This window comes from Poeciliopsis prolifica, unplaced genomic scaffold, assembly GCF_027474105.1.
Source record: "Poeciliopsis prolifica strain line A6 unplaced genomic scaffold, Auburn_PproV2 SCAFFOLD033, whole genome shotgun sequence".
In the NCBI taxonomy this organism is placed as follows: domain Eukaryota; kingdom Metazoa; phylum Chordata; class Actinopteri; order Cyprinodontiformes; family Poeciliidae; genus Poeciliopsis; species Poeciliopsis prolifica.
This window is the reverse complement of record NW_026562408.1, coordinates 1,758,579-1,773,145: the sequence shown is the minus strand read 5'-3', so window position 1 is coordinate 1,773,145 and position 14,567 is coordinate 1,758,579. Positions and strand designations below refer to the sequence as shown.

Genomic DNA, 14,567 nt, shown 5'->3' with positions numbered 1-14,567 from the left:
ACTTTGCTTTGTCTTGGATGCTCAGTTCAGTTCTTCCTGTATTGTTTTTCACTTTAACATCTGCATAAATAATTTCCTCTTCTGCATGACCTGAAAAATTTAAGCACAAAAATTATAACTAATATTAAATAGACTTTATATAGACCAACAATTTTCATATGTTTTAAAATATTTTGCTTACCTCTATTATGTTGTCGACGTTTTTTGCAAAACTTAATTACAATGAAACCCAAAACCACCAAACCAGCAGCTGTGGCAGCAGCTGACACTGGTACAGTGAAGCTCCCAGAACCTGAACAAGACAAGAAAAATAATATCAGATCAACAGTAAACGTGCTGATGCCAATTTGGAAGTTTTAAAGAAGCTGGTAAGGATTTTTGTATATAAGACAAGACAGCAAAGCATGAAATCTGATGCTAACAGCTTCAAAAATTGTTTTGTTTAGTGATAGAATCTGAGGATTTGACACAGATTTAAAAGATATTAATGAAACATGGAAAGGAACATATTTTTACCTTTGCATGCTGTTAAGTGAATTCCTGAATCCTCTCTGCTGACTTGGTTCCAAACTTGGCAGCTGAGGCCTCCTGTCATCTGGCCGTGTATTTTGATCCAAACATTTGTGACATTAAGTCTTTCACCTGTGCAGTTGCTGATGATCTGTCTGCTTGGTATAAGAGAGAGACCATCTAAAGTCAGGATGAACTCCACTTCTTCTCCTTCAGAAGAACATGTGACCGTCTTCTGATCAGCTGAAGAACATTTTTGAGACACTGCTGGCTTCGACACTGGCTCTGCGAACGCAAAGTAAAGTCATGTAGAGCAAGGTTGATTCATTCAGAAATTACTTTTTAGAATTTTCTTTAGCTATGTAGCATTGAAATTTAAATCATTTTTATAATATAAACTTTTTTTTATTATATAACTTGGACATTACAATTTCTAACATTAATATTAGCCCAGTACGTATAGATTTTTTAATTATCAATGTTCTAATTTGTTAATCTTTTTTTTTATCTTCATGTTAATCTTTTTTTTAACATATCAACACTGTTTATTGAACAGACATCTAAGTGCAGTCTGTCTTGGAACTTTTTAGTCTAATAAAATACATATCCAAGGTTTGTTTTAGAACAAAAAAGGGAAATTATATTAAATTTATGCAAAAATAAAATGGGTTAATATGGTACAAATTTAATTTAAAAATCTTAAATGAACTAAAATATATATTCTGTTGTAAAATAGATAAAAGTTATATTCTTGAGCAAATTGTTGTTGTACAATAATCACCAACATGCAAGATGTAATCACAACATTTCTTTCAGAATATTAACCTACTTTGTATTTTTATGTGGACCTGGACATTTCTGATCCGTTGTCCTGCAGCATCGTATTCCTCCAGGGAGTAAAGTCCAGAATGTTTCTTCATTGCGTTTCCCAGACTGAATGTTCCAGGTCGGATTTCCTCAAACTGATCAACATTTTGGCCCCTGATGTCCACTTTCCCATTACTGCATGTTATTAAAAATTGGTACTCGCCATCTTTTGTCAATCTAAAATCAATCATTTTTGTCTTTGAAAGGTGAAAAATGAGTTGCTGTCCTTCTGCTCCATAACACGGCTGAGTTCCAGCGGAATCATAAAATTTACACTCGATTGATTCTACAAGAAACAAAGAAAAGCTTCATGTAAACTTTGGAGTTAAATTCAGTCACTGAAGATCATTAGTCAGATTGAAATACTTTTGAAAATAATTATGTTTAAGCAAATATTAAAAATACTTTTCATTAACCAACATTTAAAATGTCTTTCCCAATTTTCATTAGTTGTAACTTAAAAATAATCATGGTCAATAGAAATACGACTCAGAAAATATTATCCTGTGAATAACTAATCTATAAGTGTTTTAATTATTTTACAGAGTTGATGAAATAAATAGACTTTCCATTATAATTCTATTTTATTGAAAATATTTGTATACAAATAGTTAAATTAGAGAAACAAACTGTGAAGCATAATTCCATATAAGCAAATACCATTAAAAGTTTTTATTCTTTATCCAATAAATTTTAACAAAAAATATCAATTACCAAATGACATACAATATAGTTAAGAACTGAATAATACCTTTTGCCAGCGCGGTTGCAACAAAAGCAGCAAACTTTATGAAGACAGTTATCATTGTTCCTGTGAAAAACAAATATTTGAAAGTCATCACACATCATCATTCTGAAGAAATCCTCTAAATATGAGCATAAAATTTGAAGCAGAGCCTAAAAGTCAAATGAAAGAAGATTAGAACTGCCTGGTTTGACAAAGAAAACCAGACAGTTTTATTATTGATTTTAAATATTTAGCAAAATAAAGTTTTGTGAGATCTACTCAAATTCTGTAATATGTATGAGTTTCATTTCCACGGATTCAATTGTTTTCAAAATGCTTACCAGGCTGAGGGGACGTGATGCTGAGCGTTGAGGTTGAGATGGAGCTGCAGACAGACGGTTGGCTTTATGTTCTCCTTCTCTTTGAGTTGAGCGATCTGAATCAAGGAAGCAGTAACACCTTAGGGTGTTACTGCACCAGAAGGTGTCGCTGCACGTGGCACCTTTAGATTTTGATTAGCAAAAATCATATATAGCTTTATATTATGTTGTCAATATACATTTTCTGAAATATGTGGAACACAACACAGAAATAGAGAGTATTTAACTTCAGTAGAGCAAAGGTGCACATATTTTATATCACAAAATGTCCAGGTTGCTTTTTGCCTCAAAATACAATCTTAGCTATTGTATACATTTCTTACAGAATATGGAGATATCATATCTGGTGTGGTAAAATCCAGGCCTATGTCCTACACTATTTGATTCACACTGAAGATCTGAAGGATTGGACTCTCCTGAAGGTTGTAATAACCTTAAAATGTAAATAATCCATTCTGTAATCCAGGTCAGAAACATGGGCAGGAATCAGTACATTAGTCTCAATCAGATCAGCTCTAACTGGAAATGGCTTCAAACCCTCATCCTTCTCCAAGCAGACTTATTTTGTGACTCTTCACTCTGTCAGGTTTATTCAGTTGACCACTTCAGCAGTTAGCTGAGTAACTTCCTCTTCTCCATAAGTCATCTGTTACCTAATGTAAATCATGTAGATTTATTTAATCTATCAAAATCATCCTGACATGACAGTGAAAGGCTCTAAAAGTAAGCAGACTTTTCCCAACAACACTGCAAACTTGTGTCAAATACATTTTATTCAGGTCATTGGTTTAGGTTTTAATGAATGGTTGAGTATGTATCTGCCCAGTTAAAAACCTTAAATTCATCCTGCATTAATGTTTTTGCCTCATAAACATGCCGAATACACAAAGCCCACAAAGAAAAATGCAAGTACAAAGGTAGTGGAAAACCTGGGTTCTGTAATCAGACAGGAGTTTCCATTTGAAGCTTGTTTCTTTTCAAAGGTCACACAAGGTGACTGAAATGCAGAGGTGATGGTTAATACTTCATACCCTGAGGAAGGATTGGACTGTTTCATTACAGTTTAAGGGGAAAAGCTTCTTCAGATCTGAAACAGAGCATATCATGAAATACAGCAGAAGTTCTATTAAAAACTAACTGAAAACCAGGTTGTGGTCACATATAGAGCAGCTCATGTCAGCCAACAGGCAACAAGGCAAACAATGATTTCACATTAACAGCCAAGAAAAGTCTGTCCTTGTTTCATTTCAGGTGCATCTTTCACATGGTTGGGTCAAAATCTGGTAAAAGCATCTTGAAACATGGATCACTCCTTACTTGTGCCGTTCATGCTGGTAGAGGAGGTGTCATGCTGTGTGGATTACTGGTTGTGAATAAGACCGTTATAAACATGACATAACACCTGTCATGTAAGCCTTCATGAATATTTATGGCTATTGTCATAAAATGTCATTTAAAAATTATGTAGTTTTATGTCATCAGAGCTAAAGTTTAATCAGTAATACATAAATTTATGTCAGATCATAATGTCTTGGTTAATATCAAGTTGTAATAACAAAGACATTTTGAATGTCAACTTTGTATTAAAAGTGTCATGATTTACCAAATGACTCTTTGACAACAGTCATAAATATTATATTCATGACAGGTGTTATGTCATGTTTATGACGGTGTCATATCAGTATTATTCACAACCCGGCAAATAAAAGTGTTACCGATTTTTTAAAGTACTAATAAAGCAGAGACACCATAACTGCCATCACATCTTTGTGGGCAAAATTCTCTGAGTAAAAATGAAGAGAGTTCCTAAAGCAAGTAGGGGTCCAGTTCAGGACTCATCCAGTGCAAAACTCATCCAGTGCAGGACTCATCCAGTGCAGAACTCATCCAGTGCAGGACTCATCCAGTGCAGAACTCATCCAGTGCAGAACTCATCCAGTGCAGAACTCATCCAGTGCAAAACTCATTCAGTGCAGGACTCATCCAGTGCAGGACTCATCCAGTGCAGGACTCATCCAATGTAGGACTCATCCAGTGCAGGACTCATCCAATGTAGGACTCATCCAGTGCAGGACTCATCCAATGTAGGACTCATCCAGTGCAGGACTCATCCAATGTAGGACTCATCCAGTGCAGGACTCATCCAATGTAGGACTCATCCAGTGCAGGACTCATCCAGTGCAGGACTCATCCAGTGCAGGACTCATCCAGTGCAGGACTCATCCAGTGCAGGACTCATCCAGTGCAGGACTCATCCAGTGCAGAACTCATCCAGTGCAGAACTCATCCAGTGCAGGACTCATCCAGTGCAGGACTCATCCAGTGCAGGACTCATCCAGTGCAGGACTCATCCAGTGCAGGACTCATCCAGTGCAGAACTCATCCAGTGCAGAACTCATCCAGTGCAGGACTCATCCAGTGCAGGACTCATCCAGTGCAGGACTCATCCAGAGCAGGACTCATAGGATGTGCTTAACATCGGTCACTCCATAAATAGTTTGTATCTACCGTACAATGACTCGCATTGTGCTTGTAAAAGTCACTAAATTAAAATAGGTTCATTTGGTTTTCTGCCCACTATTCTCCTACATGTGATTAAAGTGAAATAATGACTTACATCAAAGAAAAAATATTTTATATTCAAAATAATTCAAATATGAACCACTTTGTTGTAAAGAAAACTTTCCTAAAATACTAAAAACTCCTTATTAAAACGAGTGTTTATTGTGCCAGGCTGCAGTGCAGTGCGCAGGAAGGACCTGATGTCACCGCAGAGCTGCAGCTGCACTGAGCTCAACACATCGTTGGTTATTTGGTATATTTTACTGAAGATAAAAAGATATTTTTAACTTGTCAAGCACCTTCATCTTTTCACTCATAGCTCTAGGAAGTCCAGTGCAGACTGCAACAGAAACCTGTTCAGCCATTTATTCAGTTTGTCACTGACTTTGAAGCTGCAACTCTGACATCAAAAAGGTTTTCATTAACAAAATGTATCAAAACACCAGACATTTATAGATTATTTGGAACACAATTTTAATGTCAAAGGTTTTAATGTGATGCAAATTTTGCCGTCTTAAACAAATAAAAAAATATTTGTTTTCCAAACTATGTGCAGAAATGAGCGACTTTGAAATGATCAACTTCATGTTTCCTGCGTCTCTGACTGACAGCATCTCTGCATGTTTGCACAGGAACAGAAACGAAACAAATTTAAGCCGAGCGAGAGAGTAACGGTTAAAAAACCGCAGGTACTTTTGGTCACCTCGGCTGTTTGTTGCATGGTGTGAAGAGAAAAGCTTGCATTTCAATCGCGCAACAAGCCGCACTTTAAACTCTTCAAGTCTTCTCGACCCACAATAATAAAACACCTAGCATAAAAAGGAAGCATTCATAGATTTTTTTGTTTTACAATGAAGGATATTTTTATACCACACCATAACCATAAGTTTTTCAGTCCTAAATCGAACTTTTGAGAAATCGTTGTGGGTTTTTGGTCTTTTTGTGTATATTTATTAAATGACATTGAGCCACTCCACGCCTACCAACAGCTACAGAAAGGCATTACTTACTTTTGTTGATGTCGTAATATGAGCTTTGTACATTGAAACCAAAAGTTTCCTGAGTACGTAAACTCTTCTTCACCAACCATATAAATGATAAACTTCATGCACTGTAGTTCTAGAACTGGTGTTCATAAAAAAGCAAAATAAGTGAGTGATTTGAAGTCTGTGTGTTTCTCTTAGTTTGGCATGTTGTTTTCTGAAGTCAAACTCCTTGTTGATTTCTTTGTTCTGCTTTGTTCTGCTTTCCTCGTGTGTTTTGATACCCAACTACGATGATTATATTGTTTTGTTTGATTTATTTGGCTTTCATCAGGCTCTTGGGATTCCATGTTCTCCTTCGATTCTCCTCTTGCAGTTGCATCTGGCTCATAATTTCTCCCTAGACACCCTAGAACACCATATTATCGTCAGCAAATAGAAAAATGCACTAAAATGTAACAATGTCCGATATTATGAAGGGGATATCTACCTCTGGTTTGTCCACACCAAAGAGTCACCCTGGTTATGAGGTCATCCATTGGCTGCAGTGAAGTGAGCCAAATAGGAAGAAAGTTCCAGTTTTGCAGTATTGGTGGCAAAAACTGAGGCTTCCGTGCTTGGAGGAGGTTTATCATTAACACAGATATAATCAATATTATGACTGGTACACCAATTCCAGTCAACACCTTCCAGCCAGCCAAGGAGAGAGCAAACACCACCAAAGGCAACAGCAGGAATAACACGATGAGGTAGAGGACCGGAAACCAGCGGTATCTGGAAACGTTTCAGTTTTAGCAATTTTTTTTCAATTATTTCTAATAAAACCATGTGTTGATTTTTGGTTTGTTTTTAATTAAATATATAATATTCATAAGCATACCTTGCAGTGCACTTTCCCAGTGCATTGGCCAGTCGTATTGGTAAACGAGTGGCTGGTATCGGATACAAAAGGAGGATACCAAAGAGGTTGAAGAATAAGTGGCATATGGCAACCTAAAACAAAGAATAGAATAGATTAGAATAGAATAGAATTTTAATGATGATTCAGATTGACTTTGTTCCAATACATAAGATTCAACTGTGCAATGCTGAGTCTATACTTATTAATTTTCAACTATTATTCATAGTTGGGATTCTTCAAAATCAGCACAACGATATTTGACTAACCAACTAGCTTAAACTGTGCATAAAATATGTGTACAGTGTCATAATAATACTAAGAATGGATAAAATAAAACAAAAACTTTCCAAAACAGAAAAGCTACACTCATGTTCTAAAACATGAAAATAATTTCTGAAAGATGAAACCTGGCTGAACAAAATCAGAATGTTTTTTTACCTGTGTGGTAGCAGCTAGCTTATCTGCACGACTAGCCATGGCTGCAAGCAGAGCAGTACCCGTGGTTCCAAGGTTGGACCCCAGGGTCAAAGGGTAAGCCCTTTCGATACTAATCACACCAACCCCTGTCAACCCACAATGCAATATGTAACACCACATTTCATAAACTTTTCAACCAACTGATTTTGGGTTGGTTTCACAGCATTCCACAAAGCTGCTGTCAGTTTGTCTCAATGGAAGAATGATTCTATATTTATTCAATATATTCAATCAGACTGCAATAAAAGATTTCTATTTTTGTTTTTACCTATGAGTGGTGTAATGGCAGATGTGAAGACAGAACTACTCTGGATCAAAAATGTTATGCCAGCTCCAGCTAACAGAGTCAGATAACCTGTGACCCAGGTGAAAGGAGGCGGGAAATCTGAAAAGCAAGACAGCACAGAATGAGAGAAAGAAATCAGAAATCCTGACTGGTCTGTGTCATAACATGTTTGGTTGAGCTCTCATACTTTTCACAAAACTATTTTAATAAGTTTTGTGTGTAATGACTCAGTGGTTTACCTGTGTTAACGATTTTGTTAATAAAAATTGCCACGTGTCCCTTTAGCAGGGAGTTCAACAGTCTGACCAGCAGTATGAGGCTGCCACAGAGGACTAACAAGGAGCAGATCAGCAGGATGAGACCGATGGCCAGGTCTGACAGAGAGGAGCCGGCGAACAGATGCTTACCTGACAGAGACGGAGACGTGGGATTTAAAGCTGTTCACAGTTACAAGAGATATTTTCTAATAAATCTTTGTGAAAGTAAAATAAAAGCTCCTCCCATTGTCTCTTTTGTAGTGCATTGTTATGAAAAACACTGAAACTCATATTTGTGCAGACGTACATTTATATGTTTTCTTTGAAAGGATCTGTGCTCCCAACAATGTTTTGTTCTCCTGTTAACAACAACAGAGTTAGGCAAGAAATAATGGGACAAAAAATACAACGTACAGTTCTCACACAGTATTAAAACAATATTATCATAAGCTTTTACATATTTATGGACAAAGTAATTTATTTTTGAAAGATTTTACCAAACAAGACAGACCTTGATAACAGCAGAGTGACACCAATGCTTCACCAGACTCTTGTTCATGTGAATTTGGTCCTCTGTGGCCAGAGCACCGAGAACTGATTTATCCAACTAAATCAGATGAAACAACATTGTGTTTTAGCTTCATCTGGACTGTCAGGGTTGGGAATAATTAAAGAAAAGATTTTTGCATGTAATCAAAGTGTAATGTAAACCCCTATGAGTAAATACCAGACGTCCTAGTTAAGTTCATAATTACGCTGATGAGCTAAACTAAATCACGTTTTGCTCTGTTCATCTGAAGTATCGCACAAAATCATTTTTATCGAGTTCTAAATAAGTGGATAATGGTTTTGTCTGAACAAAATTTTATTTTATTTTTCTTTGGCTTAAACCAGCATTCAAACTAAACTAAGTGTGTCAGAGAAAAAAGAAACATTGGAAGAAATTAGTTTCCACTCCGACTCGTTTCTTTCTGTTCAGTCTGGAGCTTCAGATGAATATCATGTCTCTATTGTCAGGACAAGCATCTACTGCAGCACAAAGCCTTAATGCTGCTCCCAAAGTCCCACAGCTGCAGGATGACTGCAGAATCAGTGTAAAAGGTAAGCATTTCTCTCTGGGAAAATGCTAAATCTCTAAATGAGTGATGCTTTCAAAGGACACTCTTTTCACTTTGTGAGAATGCTCAGACTTTATTTTGCCAAGACATGTTTGAAGTTTTAGAGCAGCAGGATTATGTAGAAATAAAAGAGAGAGTGAGTCACGTTATTAAACGTGGCTGAAAGGAATGTGACTTTCACGTTACCTGGATTATCAATTTAGTCAGTGGCTTAGTGAGAACTGTCAGCAGTTCAGGTGCGTTTTCTCCGCTTTTCAGAGGAAGGGAGTCGACTACAGCCTGTGACAGATGTCTTAACACTCCACAAACGACTTCCACAGGGAGAAGCAGCAGAACCGATAAACAGTTAAAGCAGTCATGAACTGTTGCGCCAGCAAATGCCCTGCAAATAAGCATAATGTCAACATTTGACAGGTAAATCAAAAAACATAATATAAAACATGCAGGACACTGGGCCTGGATACTGGGCCTGGACACTGGGCCAGGACACTGGGCCTGGATACTGGGCCAGGACATTGGGCCTGGATACTGGGCCAGGATACTGGGCCAGGACATTGGGCCTGGATACTGGGCCAGGATACTGGGCCTGGATACTGGGCCAGGACACTGGGCCTGGACACTGGGCCTGGACACTGGGCCTGGATACTGGGCCAGGACACTGGGCCTGGATACTGGGCCAGGACACTGGGCCAGGACACTGGGCCTGGATACTGGGCCAGGACACTGGGCCAGGACACTGGGCCTGGATACTGGGCCTGGACACTGGGCCTGGATACTGGGCCTGGACACTGGGCCTGGGACTGGGCCTGGACACTGGGCCTGGATACTGGGCCAGGACACTGGGCCTGGACACTGGGCCAGGACACTGGGCCTGGATACTGGGCCTGGACACTGGGCCTGGATACTGGGCCTGGATACTGGGCCAGGACACTGGGCCTGGATACTGGGCCTGGATACTGGGCCTGGATACTGGGCCTGGATACTGGGCCTGGACACTGGGCCTGGACACTGGGCCAGGACACTGGGCCTGGATACTGGGCCAGGACACTGGGCCTGGACACTGGGCCTGGATACTGGGCCTGGACACTGGGCCTGGACACTGGGCCTGGACACTGGGCCTGGATACTGGGCCTGGAGGGCTGGAATGGGGGTTCATAATGCAGCTCCTGAGGGATTTCAGTGGGACATCAGCTAATTTTCTGTCCACTAATGTGGACGACATCCAGAAAAAAGAATATATGCAGAAACAGCTGCAACAGGAGGGCAACAAAATGTTTTTTCCATCTATCGAGCTTTTTGTCCTATTTAAACTGTGCAGATCAGAAACAATGAGAGTAGATAAATTTGTATCGTCTAGGGTTCGTTATCACACACCTGGAAGAGATTAACTGGGTTATCAAAGCATGAAAATAGAACTGATTCAAGATGATCATTCTTTTATGGACCTAAAAAACATACATTTATAAAATTTTAATTGCTTCAAAACAATACCGTGGCTAAAGCTAATTTAATTATATATGTATATATACATAAGATAAACTGACCATGTAAAAATTATATTTGTATGCTCTATTAGCGCCACCAAGTGGTGAAATTATAATCCAAATGAATCAGACAGCAAGGAAAATGTTAAAGTTCACTTTCATTTTCAAACCATCAGGATGACTTAGTGTGACATTATTTAATATCATTGCAGTTGGTTGGTATGTTATCAGCTATCAGGAAAGTAAAGCTGCTGGTGATTCTTGATGTTATTTTCCTCATGTTTACTTCCTTTGCTAATGAACTGTGGCTGTAATAAAAGAAGTTTGTTTTTGTGTTGGCAGCTGTGGCAGACATTCCTCCAACCACATTACATTTCTATAGACTCCAGTGTGGTTCTAGTTGAGCAGTCAGTTTGAATGTTTTTCTATCTTCACTTTTCAAGTTTTCAAACGACTGTTTGAAAACTTGTTTGTCCTGCGCTGTGCATTATGGGTAATTTTTTTAAGCTATTGAAAACACACAGTACCTTTCAAACACGTCCTTGTCTCCAGCCTGCATTAAAGCAACAATGGTGTTGGTGACTGATGTTCCAACGTTGGCTCCCATGATGATGGGAATGGCTGACTGTACATTCAGCACTGAGGAGACAATTAGACCAGAAAGAATGGTGTAACCTGGCATAAACACTAATGCTGACAAGTGGAGACTATTTTCAGAGTTTTGCTAAGTGTTGCTGTTTCTGTAGATAGTTATTCTTACTTACAACCAGAGGACACGAGGCTGACTGTGATGGAGGTTGATGTAGAAGAGCTCTGGACTAAGACTGTCACCAGAATCCCCACCATCACGCCAGCCACTGGGTTAGACAGAACAACATTTTTATGGAAGATTTTCCCAGCTGCCCTCCCTGTAAGCAGAATCAATGGAAAACAGAAGAAAACATCCCAGTTTTAAAAATCAATTCATTTTCTGTGCCTTTAGTAAATGAAACCATGTGTTTATCTTACCTCCTACAAGTTGAAAGGCAGAGCTCAAAATGTCAAGTGAGCAAATAAAGACATAGAGCAGCAGAAAGAGGAGGAGGATTTTCAGGATAGTAAGTGCCGTTTTTTTCACTTGGGGTAGTTGAGATTGAGTCTCCATGCTCTGAACCTTCAAGAACTGTAAAATCACAGAGCACACAGACACGGTTCACAGTGTCAGTGGCATTTTGTGTAAATTAACTTTAAACAAAACGGATCTATTCTCTAACTTCCAGAAGAACAGAGCAGTTTGTAAATACTTATTTTATCTCAAAAGAAAAAGAAAGTTGAGTTGTGTTTTTTTTTTTAATTCATGCGCAATTAGCATCAAAGAACCTAGCACCGACTAGTGGTGTGGCGGGAGCATTACACCTTCTCAAAGCGTATTGTTACTGCGTGAACAACGATTGTAATTAGAATGTGTTAACAGAAACTAAATAAAACTCCATGTTCGTTGGATCTTTGTCGTGTAAACTGGGCTTTATTCGGGCCAATCATTTTATTTGACATAATCGCGCTGTGGAACCAGAACCTGACCTCAAACTCACAGAAAATATTCTCTACTTTCATGTAAATGTACAGAAAAACACAACCAAACCATTTGCCGACACTGTTGTCGTGGAAACGGGCTATTTTACTGTTACAAACATCGTCACGAACCAAAGCGGAACTTGGTTGAGTTTTTGTCGCTTGTTTAGAAATCGCAGCGGCTGCATTGCGCCACAGTGAAGCCGCATTAACGCTGATAAACAGGTGAAGAGTAAAACCAGACAAAACCACTCCTGCTCTGATCTGATTGATCTGATTGATCTGATCTGATTGATCTGTGTGTCCGCTTACCCTGCGCGCTCAGCCGTTACCACGGTGACCGTCAGACAGAGCAGAGAGACGTTCAAGTCCATCCGGACGAATCACCTCCAAAAAACTAACTTTTCACACACAAAAACTTAGGAGAAAATCAGAGCCTTCAGTTCAAGCTGTTTAAACATGACGCGGTGTGTGGGTCGGAACCAAAGCAGGCCAGCAGCAGTTAGACTGGCATAACTCACTCACTGCTCATTTTCTCTATATTTTCTATCAATCAAACTTTTTCCTCACTTGGTAGGAAAACCCATTGGACCTTGTTATGTGTGGCTGACAGTAAAACAACTGCATACTTTGTTCTGATTCTTTGCCTGAATGTGGCATGTTTCCGATCACCGATATTTCCGAGTCAATGGCACAATAAGTCACGTCAAGTCCAATCCGATAATACATGTCCATCGATGTACATCGATGGTGCCGCCTTGCCCTCTGACCTGGCAGCTTCTCTCATGCTTCCTGCTACTGACAAGGTACCAGGTTACATTGGGTTGCATTCAATGTTGCCGGAAAAAAAGAGGTTCATGCTCTCAATGTCCAATTTGTTTAAAAAGTTTAAAATCAATCAGTGATTATTGGCTATAATATGCTGTGATGTATTTGAGAACAAATTCGGCTCAAACACAAAGATTACAGATGGAACCATATTGTAGCCATTATGACTCATCTTGATAGTTTAATTAATGAGTAAAACTTCCTCATTAAATCCTAAATGTGCCGTTTCTTTTTTTTATTATTATTTTATCTAATCTGCTGAACACATTAGATGAAACTTGATAGTATAGTCATTGTCAATAAATGACTGCTAAAGTTTTGGATCAATAGTCTGTGTTACAATTTAACCCTTTCAGCACTGTCAGCAGCAGAAACGGCAACATCACACCTATCAGGGAAAACAGACTAAATTTGTTCTGCATTGCTCCCACATGGTGACAATGACATAGCATGACCCAATTAAATACTAGATTATTGATTAATATGGGTTGTTGTTTTGTTGCTGTACAGCGTTTTAAGATATTGTGCAATCTTTAAAAATTTAACCCTCATCCCTTCCAAAGGTCTCTCCAAAGCCCTGCCAAAGTTCTTGTTTTGCTGTCATTATGTGTGTATTGTTGTGATGAGTAATAACTAATCAATCAATCAACCAACCAACCAATCAAGTTTGAGTAATAAGACATATCAGGATGTTACAGAACGTTATGAAGCACTTCTCAATCAATTATCCTCCAATAAATTAAAAATGAACGTTTTTTTTTTTAAGTATCAGCTTGTTTATGTCATTTTAATGACTCAGAGGAATGTTTGTCTCTTTTTTACAGATGTAGTGCCAGAACACTACATCTCGCTCAGCAGCATTCCACTGAGCGACGTGCAGCACACAGTGAGCGTGACACTTTCTGCAACCCGTATCAAAAACTGGAAGCATTGCAGCCTTTGCTGAGATACTCGTGCTTATGTGCCAATGCATGTAATTTTTCCTACTTATTCTTGAAATTATTTAGCAAATTGAATGTGGTCATTTTTACGGACTTGATATGATTTGTAATTAAATATCTAGTTGCATATCAGAGCAAAAAGTGAGCAGTGAAGTTAAGGGAATTATTACAGGTGTAGTTGTGTAAAACTGACTGGTGTCAAAACCCCAATCTGGAAACTGACACATGAAAGGTTTTGTCTAAAACATTTGGTCACAATTATTCAGAATTAGAATAAGTTGGAATAACGAGAACCTTAATAAGCTCTTGCCAATAATAAATGTTATAATTCTATAATGTGTTAACATCGATATCAAGGATGTAACAAAATGTGAAAAGTTGCAACGATGTGAATACTTTGCAGTCATCATAAAGTTGTTTCCTCTGTTAGAGACCTCTATCCGTGTGATAATGGAACTTTCAGAAAGTTTTGTCAAAAGTCAAACATGAGACAGTTGACTTTTCAGACGGGTTTCACTGCAACTTTTTTATTTTAGCTAGAATTTTGGTTTCCGGTTCTGGTAATAGATCCCCCCATTCTCTTCTCCTCCTGTCTGCTTCCTGTTGCTCCTCATGACTCTTACCTGGATGTTTTCCACCAATCTCAACCGCAGGTTTTCCATTTTTTAGGAACTGCCCACTACACACGTCTGCAT

The 14,567-nt window shown here is 38.5% G+C and overlaps 1 protein-coding gene across 2 annotated transcripts; it reads right to left on the bottom strand.

Moving 5' to 3' along the window:
- Positions 1-6,175: 6,175 nt before the first annotated feature.
- Positions 6,176-12,504, bottom strand: LOC129373433 (sodium-dependent phosphate transport protein 2A-like). Of its 2 annotated transcripts, none has more exons than XM_055051339.1 (13): positions 12,236-12,361; positions 11,561-11,714; positions 11,317-11,460; positions 11,080-11,191; positions 9,255-9,450; positions 8,462-8,557; positions 8,258-8,309; positions 7,933-8,100; positions 7,676-7,792; positions 7,369-7,493; positions 6,910-7,022; positions 6,520-6,803; positions 6,176-6,438 (listed from the first exon to the last, which is right to left on the bottom strand). In XM_055051339.1, exons 2-13 carry the CDS (start codon positions 11,694-11,696, stop codon positions 6,227-6,229), a joined length of 1,755 nt encoding a protein of 584 aa, XP_054907314.1. In that variant the 5' UTR covers positions 11,697-11,714; positions 12,236-12,361; the 3' UTR covers positions 6,176-6,226. The 2 variants fall into 2 exon arrangements, with proteins under 2 accessions (XP_054907314.1, XP_054907313.1); XM_055051338.1 differs by lacking the exon at positions 12,236-12,361 and adding an exon at positions 12,416-12,504 and having other exon boundaries at positions 6,177-6,438.
- Positions 12,505-14,567: the final 2,063 nt, after the last annotated feature.

What these genes read in the sequence shown, in the direction of transcription:
- LOC129373433 (XM_055051338.1), bottom strand. Translation starts at nt 11,696, where the DNA reads ATGGAGACTCAATCTCAACTACCCCAAGTGAAAAAAACGGCACTTACT. An exon ending in CAGCCTCGTGTCCTCTGGTT is followed by an intron (nt 11,192 to 11,316) that starts GTAAGTAAGAAT and finishes TTGTCTCCTCAG; the next exon opens with TGCTGAATGTACAGTCAGCC. An exon ending in CTGGGAAAGTGCACTGCAAG is followed by an intron (nt 6,804 to 6,909) that starts GTATGCTTATGA and finishes AAACGTTTCCAG; the next exon opens with ATACCGCTGGTTTCCGGTCC.